This window comes from Mustela nigripes, chromosome 17, assembly GCF_022355385.1.
Source record: "Mustela nigripes isolate SB6536 chromosome 17, MUSNIG.SB6536, whole genome shotgun sequence".
NCBI classification, from domain to species: domain Eukaryota; kingdom Metazoa; phylum Chordata; class Mammalia; order Carnivora; family Mustelidae; genus Mustela; species Mustela nigripes.
The window spans coordinates 58,670,476-58,692,337 of NC_081573.1; the positions used below are offsets into that span (position 1 = coordinate 58,670,476).

The 21,862-nt window shown below is 54.0% G+C and overlaps 1 protein-coding gene across 5 annotated transcripts in view; it reads left to right on the plus strand.

The window, feature by feature from the left end:
- Positions 1-21,862, plus strand: part of ZC3H18 (zinc finger CCCH-type containing 18) — a 59,782-nt gene that overhangs the window by 7,924 nt on the left and 29,996 nt on the right. For 4 of the 5 annotated variants that reach the window (XM_059383482.1, XM_059383479.1, XM_059383483.1 and 1 more), the window contains 4 exons: positions 10,743-10,827; positions 11,504-11,575; positions 20,892-21,040; positions 21,353-21,445. In XM_059383482.1, coding sequence (XP_059239465.1) covers positions 10,743-10,827; positions 11,504-11,575; positions 20,892-21,040; positions 21,353-21,445 — 399 coding nt within the window. The remainder of the gene's footprint in view (positions 1-10,742; positions 10,828-11,503; positions 11,576-20,891; positions 21,041-21,352; positions 21,446-21,862) is intronic. The other variant, XM_059383484.1, reaches the window with a different exon arrangement.

Consider the following 21,862-nt stretch of genomic DNA (forward strand, 5'->3'; position numbering starts at 1 on the left):
GGGGGGGGGCGGGCAGGGGGCGGGGGGTCGGGGGCAGGAGACCTGAGGGCTGGGACGTCAGGACTGCTCTGAGAGCAGTCCCTGTGGTGATGAGGGAGTGTCCGAAACCAGGCGGGACAGGGAGTAGGCTAGAGTCCGAGAACTTGAGTCTGCCGCTTGGCCGCTGGCCGTTCGGCGCACCCTCCCCTTCGCTGCTGCTGACGGCCGGTGTGCAGGCCCTAACCCGGATTTCTCTTGCGCTCCGGGTTTGTGTGGTGAGCGGAGATCGTTTCTCCTTTTATTTTTGCGATCTTTAGATGATATTCGAGGTCACGTTCAACTAAAACCATCGTGGATTTTCAGTTCTGTTAGTTCCTTGAGACGGCTGCGCTCCGAACGATGAGCTCAGAGCTTCCTTTGAGTCCTGTCTGTTCTTCCAGGCTATCTCTGTCCCCGAGCCCGTCCTCCAACAAGGGTGCCGGCTGGGCCAAGCATCTCTGGAGGTGTCCCCGGAAAGATCCTTAGGAGTGCATCATAGGGGGCTGTCTCCAAACACCTCAGCCTTTGATCAGGCCATCTCACTTGGTTCTAATTGACTTAAATACTCTGCAGTTCAGGTTACAGAGACGCTAACACTAACATACCCTCTCAGACGCAGATAGGTCGGGTTTTATGATGCATCGTCCGATCGAAGGACTTTAATCGTGGTCTGTTTTTCTTTCATTAGTTCTGGGACAGTTAACGTACAGTGTAGCACCAGTTTCGGGTGCACGCCGTAACGATGCAGCCCTTCCACGCATCACCCAGTGCCCCCAAAGACAAGTGCACCCCGTCTTCCTGCCACCTCTTCACCCGTCCCGCACCCCCTCCCCTCTGGGGGCCAGCAGTGTGTCCTCTGACGTCACCAGTCTGTTTCTGGGTTTGTCTCTCTTTCTCCCTTTGCTCATTTGTTCCCTAAATTCCACGTACGAGTGAGATCATACGGTATTTGTCTATTTCTGGTTTCTTTCACTTGGCATTACACTCTCTAGCTCCCTCCATGTTGTCGCAAATAGCAGGATTTCCCTCTTTTTTACGGGTGAGTAGACTTCCCTCGTGTGTCTACACCACATCTTCTTTATCCGTTCGTGTATGGGTGTACATGTGGGCTCTTTTCTGTATCTTGGCTCTGGGAAATAATGCTGCTGTAAACATAGAGGTCAATGCATCCCTTTGAATAAGTGTTTTGTATTTTGGGGGTTAATGCCCGGTAGTGCGATTTCTGGGTCGTAGGGTGGTGGTTTTAACCTTTTGGGGAACCGCCATGCTGTTTGCCAGAGCGGCCGCACCTGCCTGCATTCCCGCCAACGGTGCACGAGGGCTCCCCTTGCTCCGCGTCCTCGCCGGCATCTGTCGCTTCCTGACTTGCTCATTGTAGCCATTCTGACAGGTGTGAGGTGGCGTCTCATTCTGGATCTGATTTGCATTTCCCTGATGATGAGTGATGGGGAGCATCTTTTCATGTGTCTGTTGGCCATCTGGGTTTCGTCTTCGGTGAATTGTCTGTTCATGTCTTCTGCCCACTTTTTAACTGGGTTATTTGGGTTTTTGCTGTTGAGTTTCGTAAGTTCTTTACTTTAGATACTAATCCTCTATTGGGTATATCATTGGCAGGTGTCTTCTCGCATTCCACAGGTTGCCTTTTAGTTTTGTCGGCTGTTCCCTTTGCTGTGCGAAGGTTCGTTATCTTGTAAAGTCCCAGTGGTTCATTCTTGCTTCTGTCTCCCTTGCCGCTATACAGACATATCTAGAAAAACGTTGCTGTAGCCGATGTTGGAGAAATCACCACCTGTGCTCTCCTGTAGGATTTTTATGGGCTCAGGTCTGACATTTAGGTCTTCAGTCCATTTTGAGTTTGTTTCTTGTACATTGTATAAGGAAGTGGCCCGGTGTCCTTCTTTTGCGTGTTACTGTCCAGTTTTCCCAACACCATTTGTTGAAGAGACTTTTCCCCGTTGCATATCCTTACCTCTTTAGTCATCATGATTTTTTAAAGATATATTCATGTATTTGAGAGTACGTGCACACACGTACGCTTGGGGTAGGGGAGGGCCAGAGGGAGAGGGAGAGACAGTCCTAAGTAGACTCCCCACCGAGCGTGGAGCCGACAAGGGGCTAACCCTAACCCTAACCCTAACCCTTCTGTAATCATTATCTTTATTTATTACTTTTCAGATTTTATTTATTTATTTGACAGAGGGAAGACAGCCAGAGAGGGAACAGGAGAGAGAGAAGCAGGCTTCCTGCCGAGCAGGGATCCCCATTTGGGGCTCGATCCCAAGCCGAAGGCAGACGCCCAACTACCGAGCCATCCAGGTGCCCCTGTAATCATGACCTTTAAAAGTTGAGTTTGCGGGGGTACCTGGGTGGCTCAGTGGGTTAAAGCCTCTGCCTTTGGCTCAGGTCATGGTCCCAGGGTCCTGGGATTGAGTCCCACATCGGGCTCTCTGCTCAGTGGGGAGACTCCTCCCCGCCACCCCTTGCCGGCCTCTCTGTCTGTCAAATAAATAAATAAAATATTAAAAAAAAAAAATAAGTTGAGTTTGGGCGTGGAGCCTGAAGTCCTCCTGAGTAATGTTTTTATTCAGAGGAGCTGAGAGAGGACAGAGCACATTGAAATAATCAGGGTTTTTTAAGCACCCCAGGGAAGGGGATGCTGCCTCTCCAGGAGTCATGGCAGTGAAAGGTGCGTGGAATAGGTCTCCGGAATGTTTTGGTTTAGGGGCGTCTGAGGGGCTCAGTCGGTGAAGCTTCTGCCTTTGGCTCGGGTCAGGATCCCAGGGTCCTGGGATTAAGCCCCATGTGGGTCTCCCTGCTCAGTGGAGAACCTGCTGCTTCTTCTCCTGCTGCTTGCTACTCTGCCTACTTGTGCTTTCTGTCTGTCAAATAAATACAATCTTTAAAAAAAAGAAAAAGAAAAAGAAATGTTCTGGTTTAGGGGAGGGAGAAGGTTGCTGCTATGGAAGTACTTAGCCTTTGGTTCACGGTAAGCACCGCACTTCCTAGCCAGCTGCTGGTGCAGCGGGGCTCCGTCCATTTCGGACTGTGGTGGCCAGTGGCTGTGCCTGGTAAGTGTGTGGGGTTTAAACCCTGCCTATCTGACTTTGGTTCACAAGAACAGAACGGGGGTGGGTTCTATGGTTGTAAGCTGAGGATCTCAGATCTTTTATCTTCTCACAGCTGAGTTAATCGTTTTCATTTGGAGCTTCATTTAAAGGGTATGGTCAGGATGTGATCAGGCAGGCGCCCCTAGGGTTTCAAGCTGCGCTTCCCTTCCGGTTTTGGACAGTGTGCCTCTTCCACAGGGTTACCGAGGAAAGAGATGCTGTGAGACTCAAGTTCGTCTGTTTGGGTGAAATTTTAGGTAAAAGATGAACTTATTGGTTGAGATTGCGTGTGAATGTGGTTTTTTCGGAGTCACGGAGAGAAAAGCCGTGGCTTGCTTCTGTCCTAAGGAAACGAGGCGTCCTGGTGACCAGGGCACTGTGGGTCCTGGCGGCCTGTTTGCCACTCAGAGACGATCAGGTGCGAGTTCTCGCATCAGCTGTGGAATAAGTCTTGGGGGAAATTCAGCTCCTTTCCTGCCTTTCCATGGTTCTGTGGGGTCAGGTGTCTCCCTACAGGTCCTGGAGCACCTTGCTGCCCCGCGCCAGCGGGCTTGCCCCCACTTGGGTGTAGTGGTGGGACCTTGGGTTGAACCAAACCAGCCCTGGAAAGTGCCCATTGCCTAGAGATTGGCCCGTTTCCCTGGAGGAAGCATGTGGAATAAAAATCTAGCTTGGCTTTCTTGTCCCTCAGATCCTAGCATTCGCTGGCGGCTGGCTCTGCCCTCCGCCACACCCTCTTGTGGGGGGGGGGCTGCCGCGCCGGAGCAGTGCTGCTGCGGACACCTGAGCGCGGCTTCGTTCCACCGTGCGGACCCAGTCTCCCCACGCCACAGATGGGGTCTCTTGGTCACGGCCCTGGGGAGCCCTGTGGCATGCCCACATGCTGCACTGTGCCCGGGGTGTGAGCGTGCAGAGCAGAACCCCACCCCAGCCCTCTTGGAGACCGGCAGACCTCAACAAGGGGAGGACAGGCATCGTAGATGGTGACTCGGACCCTCACAGGAGCGCGGCTGCCTCCAGGAGCTTCCCTGCTGATTTCCACTCTTGGGGCCCCCGGCTGCGCTCCTGGCTGCCCCCTACCCCTTGCCGTCAGCGTGAATGTTGCTTCCTTTATGGGGGCTCTGCCTCCTCCCTGGGCTCTGTCACCCCTGGCTGAGGACTCTGTTTACTTCCACACACTCAGGCCACTGGTGTGCTTGTTCCTGTCGCTCCCCCCCCACCCCACCTCCAAAAATGCAAGTTCCCGAAGACCAGAACCTATCTGGGCAGCTCACGTCAGTCTCCCCAGCCTCCCACTGTAGGCAGCCAGAAGCTGCGTGCTGAGCAGATGGCGAGCCCCTGTTACTTTGGGGGACATTAATGTTGAGCGCTTTTGAAGTACGTAGTGGCCGTGGGCAGAAGGGAGGCTTATCCTGGGGAGCTGTTCCCGCGTTTAGGGCGGCCCAAGTCCTGGGTGCGGGTGACCAGTGCCGGCCCTCAGCTGCTGGGGCCCGGGGTGCATGTCCCGTCAGTCTGTATGGGGCCTGCTCCTGGGCCCCGGCCCCGGCCCGGCCCTTCATCGCTCCCTGGCTGATCCCTGCTGCAGTGTTGCCCCGTGTCCCCACCAGGCAGACATTCCATCCCCGGATCCCTCCTTCCCGAGGTGCCCCGTTAGTGTTCTGGCGCCGTGTCCTCCTCCTCGTCCCAGGCCCGTGACCCTGACGGAGAGGGAGCCAGAGGTGTGCGCTTCCTTCTGGAAGTAGCCTGGTATTGCCCATCCTTTCGCTCTCTCCCTTTTACGGAGTCCTTGCGAAGTGGCCTCTGGCCTCACGGAAGGCGAACGTCCCAAAGGACTTTCTGCTGGTCGCTTTCAAGCCCGCTCGGGCCTGGCTGCTTCGTGAGAGGGATCGGGCAGTTGGGCGCACACCTCAGAAGTATGCATTCCCCGAGGCCGCCGCGAGTTCCCGTGCCCCGCAGGCTGGCTGTCCAGAGCACACGCCCACCTCCCTGCGGCCTCCTGGCCCTGAATTGCCAGACAGCCGAGTGCTTTTCTCCTCTGTCGTGACACATCTCCGTGCCTTTTTTCTCCCTTTTAGATTTTGGGTCACTAGCATAGGTGACCTGACGTGTGGCCGGGTCACGCCCACCCGCCCCAGCTACTCTCTCAGTATTTCCCCCGATGGTGACATCAATTTGTGCATAAACCCATACATTTCTTTTTTCTAAACCACACGACTCGTAAGATCTCGAATGACCCTTATATATGTCCGGTGTGCCGCCGGCACAGCCTCCCGACACAGATACTTTCTGGAAGTGCCGCATGCTGCCGTGGCTGGGCCGGGAGGGTTTACACACGGCGTTGGCTTGTTTGTGGGGTGGGCGCCGAGGGTCCCTGCCATCCGAGCCCCAGGGAACCTTAGTTAATCCATAGTCCCTCACCCGTTCTGGAAGCCACACTGATCACAGACTCACCTGTGACCTTGTGTCTGCGTCTGCGTCTCGCAGAAGAGCGGAGGGAGCCCGCTGGCCCCGCTCTGCCGCGCGGAGGCCCGTCCTTGGCTGCACCCGCTGTCTTGCCGGAGCTCTTCCTCCTGCCCGGGTGGGAGGAGGCCCTCAGATGCGTATCTGTGGGTCTTGATTCGGCCTTTTCCAACTCAGGCCCCCTGTCTGGTGTGTGCGTCCTTCCCTTTGTTCGTGGGTCGGCTTTGGTTTTCTTTGTCGTCATTTGGTCAGTAGAACTTGGCGCTATCCCTTTGGGGAACGGTGGGCTGCGTGTTGTGTTCCAAACCTGCGCTCTTCGCTGACTCTCACACTGGTGGGCTGGCCTGTCAGGGACAGCAGGACAGCAGTCCTGACTGGACAGCCCACCCCTGGCTCACAGGTGATTGCTCTTGGCCCACCCATGTGAAAACTACTTTAAACATTTTCTTTGCAAGTGGTATTTTGTATTTTCTCCTGTTCAGATCCGCCTGTTCCTTCTGTGTCTAGATACCTGACAGCCTCTACGGAAGGTGTCCCTTTAACACACTCCCTCTGGTGGCTTAGGGTCTCCCCTCCGCAAGGGCCTGGCTCCTTCCAGGTGGTGCCCGTGGATCATGTCTGCTCTTCTCCATGTCACTTCACGCACATGCTTACAGCCTTGCTGAAGCCCCGGAGGCAGCCGCCGGTGCTGTCTTTGAGCAAAGAGGGAGTGCCAGGTCCGCCGCCCGAAGGACTGCCGCCTCCATGTCCTTTAGCCTGGTCAGCATGGGCTCGCGCAGGCACACCGGCCACAGCCCCCACCCCAAGCGGTGGGAGTCCCAGAGCTCTGAGGACAGAAGGGTTTCCTAGTTCTTCTGGTGGCAGATCTGGCCCCAGTGGACACCAGGCTGTGTGTCCTATATTTACCGCTCCTGGGGCTGGTCACATGTCTCCGCACAGAAGGCAGTCTGCGTCCTTTACGGGGAGCTGTTTCAAAGCACTGCTTTTACCGCCTTTGTAAAGCCAGAATGTTTCTGAACTCCCGAAACATGTCTGACCCCAAGGGTTTCGGGTAAGGGACAATGGATCTGTATTGTTGCTCCCTCCTGCCTACGCAGAAGCCAGGATCTGCGGAGGTGGTGGGTGGCCTCGGGGGCCTGTGCCCGTGTGCCTCCGCACGTGCCCAGCCACTGCTGACCCCCTGTCCGTGCAGGAGCTGCCGTGGTGGAACCGCTTCCTGTCAGAGAAATAGCGTGCATGCGTTGTTTTTGTTGGTTTGTTTTAAAGGACAATAAAAACCTGTGCGGAGCAGGAGGTGAGGCCAGGCCGCGTTGCTTAGACAGTCGTCTTTTCGGTCCTTCCCGTCATTCGTGACCACGTCCTGAGCTCTCACTGCTGGGGTGCCCCGAGACGCTGCACACGGAGCTCCCTGAGCGCGGCCACCAGTTCCGCTCAGGGGCTCCCCAGCTCGAAGTGGACACCGTCAGGATGCGAGCCCAGGCCTTCCCCCAGTCCTGTCTCATAAAGCCGTCGGAGTCCAGTGTGCCCCGCGTGTGTTTCCCTGAGGACGCTCTGAGGCCAGTGTGCCAGCCGGGCTTTGCTGAGGCCTGCAGACCCCGGAGAACCTTGCCCACCCCCGGGCTCCATGCTCGGGCTGTGTCGGCCTATCTGGGTGAGGGTCGCGGAGGGCCTCAGGAGCACTGTCCCGTGTGTACGTCCACCAGTTTGCTCTGCCCGACGGCTGGGGCCCCTCCCCGTCCTCCACCCTCTGCTGTCTCTGCCTGCAGCCGCGCGATCGGGTGGTCTGAGAGAACCCGCGTGCGGGGCGCCGGCCGGGCCGGCCGCATGCAGCAGCGCCGTGCGACCCCGACTCTACTCTACAGGTCCCGTTTCTTCGGCAGCGTCTGCATGAAACTCTGCAAGGTTTTACGACTTCTTTTAATTTTTCATCACTTGAAAAGCCAGGCTACTAAGTGGTTCGTTGAAAATTTCAGGATATGACATTGCCTAGAGATTTATTGATTGTTCTCGGTTGTTTTTTAATTGACGGGGAGCCCATAAACCCAGCCAAGCACCAGGGACAGGCGTCTGTCTCCATCCTAGCGGGTGTGGGGGCTGGTGGGGGGCCGCGGCCAGCAGGGCATCTCCGGGGGACGTCGCGTCATGAGTGCTCTGCCGTGCGTTGCTAGGTCTGTCACAGAGTGTTTCCAGCAGCTGCGCAGAACTGCTCTCCGTGGCTCGCATGGCCACTCACCAGTCTGGAGATGGGTGGCCGGTTCTCCTTTCTGCTCTGCCAAGTGTTCGAAGTCCCAGCTTTGCAGAAACATCTCCTTAAATCTCACCCAGTGCCCTTGCTGTGAGCGGACTGCGGACCCGCTCTCCTCAGCTCCGCTCCTGTGCCTTCATTTCCAAGTGAAGCACAGAGATTCGAATGGCTTGTAATCTTTCAAAAGAGTTCGCTCTCCCAGTGACCGAAGAACCTGCTCTCCGTTTGAGCCTGTGTAAACCGCACAGGAAGGGTTGGCCTGGCGGTCATCTCTGCGAGGACAGTCGTAAGAAGAAGATGGTAAGGGCCAGAGGAGAGCGGTGCCCCGTCCCGCACGTGAAGGGTGCGTGTGCCCTCTGAGACGTGAGGAAATCGTCCCTCGGTTGGGAAGTGGGGAGACGGTGCTGGTGCGCGGAAGGGGCGGGCCTCGGCTAGACGATGAGTATGTTCTGGGGACTAAAAAAGTCCTTGAATAAATTATTTAATCTTTTCAAAGAAAAGTCATTCTGTTGCTTCTTAAGGGATATAACTTTCTAGCAGGTGTTCTTTTCACTATAAAATGGTTTTTTTTTTTTTTAGATTTATTTACTGGAGAGTGCACACGTGTGCAGTGGGGAGGGGCAGGGGGGAGGGAGGAACAGTCCTCAGGCAGAAGACTCCACCCTGAGCACGGACCCCAGCTCGGGGCTCAGTCTCCCGACCCTGAGACCATGACCGGACCCGAAACCAGCAGTTGGACACTTAACCAGCTGTGCCACTTGGGCACCGCTAAAATGCTTTTGTAGTAAGTAAATATTTTCAAGGCAGAAATGATACAAATACCTAAGCTTTAAAAATAAGTCATCAGGGGCACCTGGGTAGCTCAGTGGGTTGGGGCCTCTGCCTTCGGCTCAGGTCATGATCTTGGGGTCCTGGGATCGAGTCCCGTGTCAGGCTCTCTGCTCAGCGGGGAGCCTGCTTCTCTCTCTCTCTCTCTCTCTCTCTCTCTCTCTCTGCCTGTCTCTCTGCCTACTTGTGATCTCTGTCAAATAAATAAATAAAATCTTTAAAAAAAAAAAAATGTCATCAGAAACCCAGGGTTTGACTTCAGTATTTCTTCATTAAACAGATACTTACCATTGGCCAGAAGCCCAGCGCTGTGCTTGGACGTGACATAGTCCGGCCTGGGAGAGCTCCTGTTCAGTCGGGCAGGGCTGTGGTGGCCAAGACCCGTCACAAAGGGAGCTGGGGGTAGGGAGCCGAGGGCGGAGACTCCCCTGCCATCTGAAAATGAGACGAGCTGCGCGTTAAGAGAAGCAGAGAAGGAAGAAGGCGGGCCACAAGGCAGGAAGTGGCTCCAGACCGGGTGGAACAGGGCCGTGCTTTGGATGAGCGCGATGCTGCAGGAGAGGGGAGATGCTCCCATGACTCCCACAGCCTGCCCTGTGTGACCCCCTGGGTTGGGTGGTCCGGAACAGGCTAGGACAGGGGGGCTCCATCTAGGACCTCCCGACAGAGATGTCAGCGGGGTGGCTGCATACTCGCTCTGGACTGCAGGTGACCCCTGGGGCTGGGGGTTCAGCTGAGGGACACAGGCGGGTGTCCCTGCAGGTCATTGGGACTGAGGCCCTGGGGTACTGGCGGCCGGCCAGGGCACAGAGCAGTAGTCCGGATCACGGCTGCTCTTGGGAATCCCTGAGGGCGAGACCCACCCAAGCTCCCGTGTTTTCAAAGCCCCTGCATCATGTCAAGACTTGACAGCCAAGGTTAGGAGCTCTGGGCTACGGAGAGAGGGGCCTGGGTCTCACTGACCTCCCTCTTCCCCAGCTCTAGGCTTTTAAATTAGAGGACGTGGGTGTTTATTTATTTATTTATTTATTTTAAAGGAGCCGCTTTGAAATATACCAGAACATTTTGTTCTTTTTTTTTTTTTTCTTTTTTAAGGTTTTATTTATCTGAGTGATAGAGAGAGAAAGAGAGCACAAGCAGGGGGAGTGGCAGGGAGAGGGAGAGGCAGAAGCAGACTCCCCACCGAGCAGGGAGCCTGACTCAGAACTTGATCCCAGAACCGTGGGATCATGACCTGAGCCAAAGGCAGATGCTTCACTGATGGAGCCCCCCAGGCGCCCTAGAGTGTTTAGTTTCTTTTTGTTTTGGTTTGGTTTTTTGTTTGTTTGTTTGTTTGTTTGTTTGTTTAAGATTTTATTTATTTGAGTGAGAGGGAGAAACGGACTCCCCACTGAGCTGAGAGCCTAACGTGGAATTCAGCCAAGCCAGGACCTTGAGATCATGACCCAAGCCAAACGCAGACACATAACCAGTGGAGCCACCCAGGCGCTCCGAGAGTGTTTAGTTTTAAGAACATAAAATATTCCGGGGCACCTGGCTGGCTCGGCTGGTTAAGTGTGTGCCTCTTGATTTCAGCTCCGTCCGTGATCTCACTTGGGGCTCCACACTCGCTGGGGAGTCTGCTTACGGCTCGCGCTCTCTCGGTGCATTCTCTCTCACTCTCTTTCTCTCTAAAATAAATGAAAACAAATCTTTTAAAAAGAGCATAAATATTTTGCTCTATAAATTCTGTTGAAACATTGGGGGAGTATTAAAAATCTGAAGTGTGACCGTTTTCTGCCCAGCATTGCTAATGAAGGGAGCCGTGGTGAAACCCTGCTTCACCCCTGCCTTGCCTGTGTCCCGGGGTGTTTTTACTTGGTGTTCCTCTTTGTGCCTCGGTCTCAGAGGCGAGCTCAACACAGCCCCATCGCGCCGGCTGAGGAATCTGGGTTGGGAAGATGCGCGGGAATTGCTGAGCGGCCGAACACAGTCGAGAAAATGTCCGTTCTGGTCGGGAAGCCGCGCCTGTTGGCCGATGCCCCTCCCACCTCCTTTCTCCCGTTAAGGTGATTCCCTCTTAAGTCCTGTTGTCTCTCTTTCAGGACGATGATCTGGAGGAGGGCGAAGTAAAGGACCCCAGCGACAGGAAGGTGAGGCCGCGCCCCACCTGCCGATTCTTCATGAAAGGTAATTGTCCAAGGGGCCAGGTGTGGCCTTGGCTTTTCCCGGGACTCTGGTGGTGGTTCAGCTCTGAAGCTGTGCGAGGCTGTTCTTGGGGCCAGACTGTGACCATTGGTGGCAGTGTTGGCATCAGTCCTTCATGGGTCTTTGCCTCACTTGACGGACTTGGAGGGGCCCAGACTCGCCATTTTCACACTTGTGGTTCCAGGCCCACCTGTTTCTAGAGAACCGTCGCTCTCATGGCGACAGTATCATTCCCTTTCCCTAAGGCCAGACGTCCCAGGCGCCAGTGCAGACATTTTCCCACCACTGTGAGGAAAGTTGCCACTTTTTTGCTAAATGTATCAAAGCGGAAGTACACCCTTCCTTCGGAATGGAGCGGCTCCGAGTGCAGCAGAGTGCAGCGGGGCCCGCTCGCTCCGGGAGGGTGTATGGCGCAAGCCAGGTGGCTGGGACAGGCGGCAGAGGCGCGGAGCGGGGCAGACCCGGGAATGGCAGTGCGAACCCCGGTCCGCGAGGGTCGCCGTGCCGAGCGGCAGTAGTTGGGGCGCGGTCCTTGTAGTTCCGCGCTGTCCGTGCACAGGTAGGAAGATGCTTGTGTTGGTCCCGCCTCACTCTGGCCCTGGGCGCCCTCGCTCGCGGCCCAGCGATTTCACAAGGGCTTCCTGTACTTCTTTTCCAGATGTTGTGGCAGCATTGTCCACTCCTCTTGCACCAGTGTCACATTCCATGCCCTTCAGAGGCCAGGGGACAGGTACAAAGTCTACGGTACTCACTCTCTGTTCCGGAGGCCAGACTTCTTTCTCCTGGATCCAGCATTCTGATGTGAAGCCAGAAGGAAGGGGGAGGCTCTGAGGGGCAGAGAGCGGTCGTGGACCGCTGTTCTTAGAGGCACTGGAGGCTCGTGGGAGCCTTGTGGATGGCACGGGGAGGGGGGACAGCAGGGGACGGTGGAGTCTCACCTTCCCAAGAGGGCAGGCTCTGCCCTTGAGCGGCCCCTGGAGGGCCGTCTCCCACGACACCCAGGATGACGTGGTGCAGAGGGGGCACAGGGACCAGGGAGCCAATGCGCTCATGACCCTGGTCAGCTCCCTCCGTGGGGCGCGCGCTCCGGGCCTGTGCCGTGCACACGCGGGCTGCGCTTTCTGCGGAGAGGAGACTCCTTGGAGGTGGACGTGCGCGTGGTGAGCTCCGCTGTGTGGCCACGTGCGTTCTGCCCTTGGGAGGGTGGCTGCCAGTGACGCCGTGGGCAGTGAGGGCACGCTGAGAATGCAAAGTGTGTGGTATGTCGCAGGAAGTCAGTTCTTGACAGTTCTTTAAAATTTTGGTATTTGAGGGGTGCTTGGGTGGTTCAGTCAGTTAAGTGCCTGACTCTTGATCTCGGCTCAGGTCTCAATCTCAGAGTCATGAATTCGAAGTGCACCTTGGGCTCCATGCTCGACATGGAGCCTGCTTTTAAAAAAGTTTTGGTATTTGAAATGTTAACACTTCAGAAAATTTAACTTACGCAGAGGACTTCTTTTCCATAATTATGTGGACATAAATGATGTCAATGCACCTTTGAAATTTCTAGATTACAGAGAAGGAGACCAGTACGTACGTGCTGGCATAGGTGTACGTGTGGTGTGGTCAGACTGTGGCTCAGCATCCGGGCCGGCCCGTCAGGACCAGCCGGGGGCTCCGCCGGCAGGAGGCAGCGCCACCCGTCCGTGCCACAGAGGTTGCCGTGCGCAGGGTCGCAGCACTCCGCTGACGTCCAGAGTCGAGCAGCAGCACGTGACGCTGCTGGGCCTGCAGTCGGTGTCCTCAGGACTTGCCTCGTGGGCAGGGACTGGGCACCGTCTCCGTGGACCCTGTGGTCCCCAGGGCCACTTCGCAGCGGGAGGGAGGTCCCTCCAGAGTCCAGTGAAATGCCCAGCTTGGGTTTCAGAGACAAAGGCCAGTGGGCAGGGCTTCTGCAGGGAAACTCTGAGGCTAGCGGCAGCTGGCCTTCTCTGCAGCTCGATCCGCGCAGGATCAGTAACTTGTCTCAGACTTTGCTTCTAAGTATCTATTTACCTTTTCTGCCCACACTTGTTCGTTCTACAGAGTAGTGTGATACAGTACGAAAAGAAATGGTTGATGCTTTGGGGGTTCTAGAATACATCTCTTGCTTCTTTTCTTAGTTATGCGAGTTTTGGGGGTGACATGTTTTTGCTTACCTTCAGTTTTTAGCTTGGTATTAAATTGAGATGAGTTCGTGTAAGTTCCATTTTAGCAAGAGAAGTCACTTTAAAAATAATACAGAATTTGTTGTGTTGGACGAGATGCGGAGACCTGAAACCTTCACACTGGCAGGAGCGCAGAACAGTGCCAAAGCCAGAGGACAGGCGGCGGCCCCGAGAACAGGAGAGGGTGGAGCTCTCCGGTGACGCAGTCACTTTTGCTTCTGGGTCTCTACCCATGAGAAAGGAAAACATACATCCACACAAAAATTTGTATGTAACTGTTCGTAAAAGCAGTGTTCAAAATAGCCAGCAGGTGCAAACAACCCAGGTGTCCGCCAGCTCACACGTGGTCCCACACAGTGCGGTCTGTCCGTGCAGCGGGATGCCGCGCCAGCCCAAAACGCAGGAAGAGCGGGCCCCACCGCACAGGCAAACCCCGAGGACGCTCTGCCACTTAGAGAAGCCAGACAATAAAGTGCCTCGTTTGTGCGTTTTTGTCTGTGCGAACCGCCCAGAATGATCTGTCGAGGCAGGAACCGGGTTAGTCATTGTCTGAGCTGCAGAGCCTGGGAGGAGAGAGGGCGTGGAAGTGGGGGGGGGGGGGGGACGGGCAGTGGGGGTGATGGCCAGGGGTACCAGGCTTACCTTGTAGGGCGATGGCTGCGCACCTCCTGCGTCCGTACTGAAACTCACTAAATTACGCTCTGTAGATGGAGGTATTTTGTGGTCTGTAAAATCTATCTTAATTTGAAAATTCTAAGAAAATTTGTTAGTTACATTCCTATTAAAAGGTTTCTGCAGGGACGCCTGGGTGGCTCAGTTGGTTAAGCCGCTGCCTTCGGCTCAGGTCATGATCCCAGCGTCCTGGGATGGAGTCCCACATCGGGCTCCTTGCTCGGCAGGGAGCCTGCTTCTCCCTCTGCCTCTGCCTGCCATTCTGTCTGCCTGTGCTCGCTCTCTCCCCCTCTTTCTCTCTCTGACAAATAAATTAAAAAAAAAAAAAAAAAGGTTTCTGTATATTAATCATTAATTGTCCAAATGGATACATTGGTATTTGGGACTGTGGACAATGAAATGTACTTAGAAATAAAAATGGAAACATTTTTTAAAAGATTTTACTCATTTGACAGAGAGCACCAGCAAGGGGAGCAGCTGGCAGAGGCAGAGGGAGAGGGGGAAGCCAGCTCCCCGCTGAGCAGGGAGCCCGATGCGCGGCTCGATCCCAGGACCCTGAGATCATGACCTGAGCCAAAGGCCGATGGTTAACCAGCTGAACCACGCAGGCGCCCCTAAATGGAAACGTTCTTAAGCACCGTGTTTCGTTTGCGGTGTGTTTCTACCTCTGGTGTATTGATGTTGAACCATCAAGATATATAAAGTGCTGTAAAGGCCTAAATGACATTTTCTTTAAATTGTGGCCTACTTCGGGTTTCTGAGCCAGCCGGTAATAGTGCCCGCCTGTTCTTTGGGCCACACCTTGTCCCTGCTCCGTCCTGTTCCCCCGGTCCCTCCAGCCCTCCTCTCTCTCTCTCTCTCTCTCTCTCTCTCTCTCACACACACACACACAGAATTTGGTAAAATATGCCTGAGGCGAGGTTTGCCATCTTAACTGTTTCGGAGCGGACGTTCATGGCGTGTTCCCTTTGTTGCCATCACCCTGTCCGTCTCTAGAACTCTTTCCCTCTTGTCAAACTGAAACTCTGTAGCCATTAACAATCACTCCTATTCCTCCCTCCCGCAGGCCCTGGCCGCCACCGTTCTCCTATCTGAATTGTCTGCTTTAGGTGCCCGGTGTGAGCGGAACGACACAATTCCTGTTTTTCTGTGACTGTCTTATTTCACTCATCCTGCTGTCCTCGGGGTTCATTTGTGTTTTAGCAGGTGTCAGAGTTCTTTTTTCTTTTTTAAGATTTTATTTATTTATTTGACAGACACAGTGAGAGGGGGAACACAAGCAGGAGGCGTGGGAGAGGAGGAAGCAGGCTTCCCACCGAGCAGGGAGCCCGAGGCGGGTCTAGATCCCAGGACCCTGAGATCATGAGCTGAGCCGAAGGCAGACGATCAAAGCCTGCGCCCCCTGGGTGCTCTTCCTTTCCTGGGTTAGTGGTCCTCCGTGCATACACCGTGGTTTGTGAATCTGTTCACCCAGCGGTGGACACGGGTTGTGTCCGTCTTTCTGCTGCTGTGAACATAGGTGTGCATGTGTCTTCAGGACGCTGCTTCGGAATTTTGGAGCTGTGTGCCCAGCACCGGAGCTCCCAGATCATGCGGTTGTCCTCTGTAATTCCTCAAGGAGCCGCTGTACTCCTGTCCGCGGGAGCAACAGCGCATGGGATCCCCGTCCATGGTACGCAGGGACCCGGGGCCTCCAAACCGACACTTAGTGTGACCTGACTGTTTGCTAGTAAGCATCCTGAAGAGAAATGGCATCTCGTGGTGGTTTTGATTTATGTTTCCATAGTGGTTAGTGCTGCGGAGTGCCTCGTCATGAGCCCATTGGCCATTCGAAGAGTCTCTTTGCCTCAGAGAAATGCTCATTCCCTTCTTTGAATCCCTGCACTCTCTTTCATGCTAAAGCAGATCTTCAGATGTGGTCTGCAGACCCCTAGGGGCTCTTAAAATTCTTTGAAGGGACCCTGACGTCAAAACTACTTCTGTGGTCGGGAGCTGGTACTGGGGCTGACCGCCACACACTCGGGGTTCAGGGACAGTGGTTTCGTGTAATGGTGGCTCTAAGAGCACAGTAAGAGTTCTAATTAAATTTTACATTTGAGTGCAGGTTTTCTAAAAAAAAATTGAGGTATACTATCCATGCCCTAAAACTCATGTTTTAAGCATACTTTAAATTTAATAACTAATTAATAAATTTAATAACTTTTATTAAATTTACCAAGTTGTGTGGCCGTCACCACAGTCCAGTTGTAGAACATGTCCTTGGCCCCAGGAAGACCCCGCAGTGCTGGTCTGTCCCACATTCCGCATGACGAGATGGGGCCGTCCCCGGAGCCCTCTTCCACCCAAGGAGGCAGGGCCGCATCTCCAGGGAGGCCGCGAGGCTTGCGCTGTGAGCGGGGACCGCTGCGGTGACACAGAACACAGTGTCCTCTGAAACAAAGTGAGCCTGCCACCTGCGGGAGAGCAGCTGCCAGTATCTGTTGCTAAGCAGGAGCTTCGGGCTCTTACGTGAAAGTCAGGATTTTGGAGGGCCTGACTGTCCACCTGCGGTGCTTCATGACTTTTCCGAGTGACCAGTGCGTGGCGTCACAGAGTCACACCCGCGCAGAAGGCCCGCTCACAGCGCGAGGTGGACCAGCAGGCATCAGCGCAACAGTCGGAAACGTTCAGCGCGAGGGTTCCAGGCCCCGCGCGGCCACTCACGGCAGCCCCGCTGCGCCTCGGCGTGAGGCCGGCTTCCCTTCGCCTGCTCCAGCCAAACCAGCCGTCCCGGCGAACTGAAAGCAGGAGGCGACGGGAGCGCTGCTGTCCCGTGTCCCTGTCAGCCGGAGAGGTTTGCAGAAAGGGAGGGAAGGCTGCTTGTGTCACTCAGTATTTGTAGAAGTTCTCATGAGTATTTATGTTACTGTATCGTTAGCATAAGTTACAGTGGCATGTACTGTGTCTTTGAACTTTTGCAGTCTTCCTGTCTGCAGTAAATACCAGTAGGTAGGGCCCATCTGTGACTCTTTGGGCTCCTAAGACTTAGACGTTCAAGAACTTCTGGCTTCAAGTCTACTTCATTTACAGAGAAGCCGCCCACGCACTGTTGGGACTCTTGCCCCCGGCACAGTGCAGGGTTTCCTTAGAGAAGTTACGGTTTTAGCTTCAGTACCACGAGAGAGGACCGGTTGTCTGTGAAATGGGAAAGGAATGTGCTTCTGTCTGTTCTCTCTCAGGAGCTCGCCCGTGATGGTCCGCGGACGTGATGCCCGCTACGACACACGTTTGTAGATTCTAGGTTGGTCCTTAATATGGGATGATCAGGTTTTTCATATTCTGCCTTCCTTGCAGTGGTAATTTCTTAAAACCATGAAGCACTTTAAACTTCTTGACTTTTATAGTCCCGCTGTTTTCTGCTCTGAGATACTCAGACTCCCCGGAGTGGGCCCGCCGCGTCTCATTCAGAGATAACCGTAGCGGACTCCCTCGCGACGCAGCGAGGCCCGTAAACGATGCAAGCCGCGCCGTGCTGACCGCCAGGCCGAGCGACAGCGAGACGCGTTAACGCTCCTCGTGTGCTTGGACCCAGCGCGCGCACGTGTGGCTTTCTTCTCCTGACGTTCCTCACTGCAGGAGAAGCCGGCTGGGTCCTTGCTCTGTCGGGTGTGTGGTTGTGAGCTCTGGGCTACTGCCACACACAGACGTGGCTTTGGTGTCCCGTCGTCTCTGGGGGCAGTTCCTCTGATTGCTGCAGAAGAACCTATAGGTTTTCTGCAAAGGTGGTGCTGTCTCATGGGTCACGGGTGTGTGGGTATCGTGCACACAGTTCCTTTTTCATAGATCTGTGATTTAGTGAAGAGAAGCAGGGTCAGCGTGGCGTGTGGTATAAGCAGGGGAAACCGGGTGGGCTCACCGACTGACTGACCCGCCCCCCCCAGCAGATGGCTCACTGTCTCTGGCAGGAGGCCCTGGAAGCGTGGAGACTTTGCTGAATCCCTTTTAGAGTATTTGGATGTATTTTTATGTTACTTTTATTTCTTACCTATAAATATTTCGTATATTTAAAATAACACTGTCCGCAGTGGCATACACGATGATAGAAAACAGTAGTTACTAAGATGCCTGCCATTCAGTTAAGAAACACGATCAGTGCCTTCGAAGCCATGTATATGCCATCGTGAAGAATCTTGTCGCCTGTCCTGCCACTGTGACCACGCTTCCATCGTCTCCTTGTTCCCTGCTGACTTGTGCCCAGGTCCCTGCCCGGCGTCCTCACATTGTGAGCAACCTGTTTCTTCCCCTGGCCAGAGGCACAGTCCACATAAATTCTGGATTTGTGAAGCTTCCTTTGGAAGTAGAAGAACGTACAGTTTTAGAGCAAGGTTTTTCCTCCATTATCTAATTAGAGAATATTTTTCCCTAAAGAAAATGCTTTTTTAAATTATGAAAGTAATACATAACTGACAGGATAGTAAAAGATAAAAGTCTTTTTACCATTTAACAGTTTGGGGTGTTTCTTTCCAGGCTTTTTTCTACACAGTTAAAAATGCACTTTTTAAAAGGCTAGTGGATGGTTGGCTCCGTCGACAGAGTGTGCGAATCTTCATCTCGGGGTTTTGAGTTGAAGTCCTGCATCAGGTGTAGCGATGACTTAAAAATAAAATCATAAAAAAAAGTAGGGGCACCTGGGGGGCTCAGATGGTGAAGCCTCTGCCTTTGGCTCAGGTCATGATCTCAGGGTCCTGGGATCGAGCCCCGCATCGGGCTCTCTGCTCGGCAGGGAGCCTGCTTCTCCCTCTCCCTCTGCCATTCCCTCTGCTTGTGCTCACTGGTTCTCTCTCTGTCAAACAAATAAAATAAATAAAATCTTAAAAAATTTGAATAAAATAATAAAAAAAACAGAAGTCTGCCGGGAGCTCTCACGCTCCCTCGCCTGCGTGTGCAGGGCGTCTGTGCTGGTGGGGTGGTCGGTAGTTGAAAACCTTCTGCCCAGAGCACCGCCTTCTTGTGTTTGCTGGGTAGGAGTCAACACGCGTCCAGCCAGGATCTTTGCACACCCAGGCGCACACGGTCCACGAGGCCAAGCTCCTGTCACCCCACAACGTCTCGGGGGGCACAGGCTGCTGCTCTTGCCTCTGGCGCTCCTGACTGATGTTTCCCTTCCTCTCTTCTCCCCTGCCTGGCGGACCAAGAAAAGAGCTTTTTTGTCTGTAGGCTCATTGGGTGATGTTTTCTTTTCATTTTGAAAATATTTTACATACGGGGCACCTGGATAGCATCCAGCTCTTGGTGTCAGCTCACATCATGATCTCAGGGTCGTGAGATCGAGCCCCACACCAGGCTCCACACTCAGCATGGGGTCTGCTTGGGCGTCTTTCCCTCCCCCTCTGCTCCTCCCCTGCACACTCCCCTCTCTCTCTCAGTCTTTAAAATAAATAAGTAAAGTCTTTTCAATAAAATATTTTATGTACAAGAAAGAACAGAGATTACCAAATACCCATTTATCTACTACCCAGGTACGTATGTGAGCTTAAAAAAGTTAGGGAAACTCGGGGCTTAGGCTATTAATACTTTCCTGCACTTGCAGACTTTCTGCAGAAAGCCTCCGTTGGTCTTGTACCTGCCCAGCAGGGAGGGCACCGGGCGAGCTCTGTGACAGACAGGGAAGGGCTTGGCAGCGTTTGGAATCCCTTCTGTACATGCGGGACTGCCTCCAGGGTCTGGTTTCAGTAAAGCTCTCTGCGACTCTGGGACCTGAACTCCTCGTAGTATAATGTTTCCTAACCTCTGACTTAAGTGTGATTTCTCCAGTGCTCTAAAGAATTTTAAAAGTCATTTTTGCATTTCCAGAGAATTAATTTTAAGCATACTTTATTTTGTTTTTAATTCAGCTCAGTATGTTATTAGGTTGGTTTTAATCCAAGTTTAAATATTCATGATGCCTAAAAGGTAAATTTAGCCTTTTCCTAAATACCAAATGATTATTTCTCTTTAACTTCTATTATACAAGGGAAAATATGTTTTGTTGGTAGAAACATTCAAGTGGACTATTACATTTAGAAGGGAATATATATTAAAAGATGGTTTAAAATTTAACTATGTGTGAACCCCTTGAAAATGTTTTAAAAACTATTCAGATATTTATGCCATATTTGTGCTTATTATTAACATTACATGTTTTAAAAATTAAGTTTTATTTTTATTCATGTGTTTTATTTATTTATTTTTTGAAGAAATCTCTACACCCACCATGGGGCTCAAACTCCTGACCCTGCGATCAAGGCCGTGCGCTCCACAGCCTGAGCGGGAGTCCTCCCCACCACGTGAAATTTTTTGAAAGTGATTCCCTTACTGATTAAATTAAAACTTGGGCTTCTTGCCTTCTGCTCTGAGAAGTCCAGTGGATTCCTTGAATAATCTTGGTGTAAAAGGCGACTTTGTAAAATATTTAGTGTGAAGTGCGACCCGCCGGGGAGTTACCGCCCTCCGCGTCTCGTGTCTCACGCATCTTTAAGCACAGGGATACGCTGGGAGGGTTTGTGAGACTTGTGGTGGGAGAAGTGCAGGTGCCCGGAGCTGGCAGAGACGCCCCGAGCAGCCGGGCAGGACTCCCGCGGTGACGGAGTGTTGGGGTCAGGATGAGGATCCTGCACACGCACCTCGGAGCCCTTCTGGGGGTGCTGCGTCCCCTGTGTGGGAGACCGCCTCACAGAGCAGGGGCAGCCTGGGATCGTCTGGGGCGCTCTAGGACATCGCTGTTCTTAGGGGGAGAGGAACTCTTCCCAGAGTGACTTAGGAAGCGGGGTCCAGGTTCCTCGACCACACGAGCCCAGCCCCTTGCGGGGGCCCTTAGGAAGTCCTGCTCTCGGAAGCTCCTCGGCCTGGGCCGTGGCCATAGACCTTCCAGGCGGCCTGTGCGGAACTCGTGCTTGTGTGGAGGTGGGGGCTGGGCAAGCCTGGTGGTGGCTCTATTCACTGGGAGGAGTGGGCCCGGGGCCTGTCCGTGCTCGGGTACACACAGCCAATGAGCTGGCGCGAGGTGCGGCGGGAGCCCTGGAGCACCCGCAGGTCCCCCCGCCAGGCCCTCCAAGAGCTGCTGCCCCTGGCATGGGCCCCGGGCTGCCGCTGCACACACAGCGGGCGGGAGGCTGGCCTGTGCGCCCTGGTTCTCTTCTCCCCTTCCTGACGTGGCTTTTGTCTCCATAGGGAACTGCACGTGGGGAATGAACTGTAGGTTCATACATCCCGGCGTCAACGACAAAGGCAACTACTCCTTAATCACCAAAGCCGAGCCTTTCCCGCCTAATGGTGCCCCGCCTCTTGGACCTCACCCGCTGATGCCCGCCAACCCATGGGTGCGTGAACCCTCTTTCTCTTAACTGCTAACAGGGGGGACAGCTAAGCTCTCTGAATCTTCAGCTTGCAGCACGTTAGCAGCTTGTGTGAAAGGCACTTCTGTGACGTCACACAGTCACTGAGTCGCCTTCCAGAGGCTTCCGTGTCTCCATGTGGAGGTCATCGTAGATTTGGGTCGGGCCAGACTGAGGCCTGGGGAGCAGGTGCCACGCAGCTAGCTGATGCTCTCGCTGGGCTTTTTGCTCCCATTTCTGTATAAATTTTAAAGTCTTGCTTGCTTTCTCAACTTTTCCCTTCTCATTTTTTAATAGGGTGGGCCAGTAGTTGATGAAATTTTGCCTCCACCCCCTCCAGAGCCCCCCACAGAGAGTGCCTGGGAACGAGGACTCCGGCACGCGAAGGAGGTAACCAGACAGCCCAAGAAGAAAATGCTAGCAGTGGTCCCTTGAGCCAGAGTAACATTTCTTTGATTTGGAGACAAGGATTGAAAACCCAGTAAAGTCTCTGAAGCGAGGGGTATATTTCTGGGATTTCTCTGTGGAGCTGTGAATGGCAACCGATGTCTGTCAGTCTCTCCAGGGTGCGTGAGGTCACAGCACAGGCCCGCTGCCTTCCTGTGGCTTGGGCAGTAGTGGGCCCCACCCCGGCTAGTGCCGCAGCCCCCGGCTGCCCAGAGCCACTCCCCGAGACTGAGCACGGGGGGCCCTGCCCGCGGAGGAGCCGTCCTCTCCTGAGGAGGCCAGGTGCTCACGCACACCCTCCCCTCCTTCCCTGCTCTCTGGCTCCGGGCCGTGCCCTGGCCCCTGCGGTCTGTCAGCCTG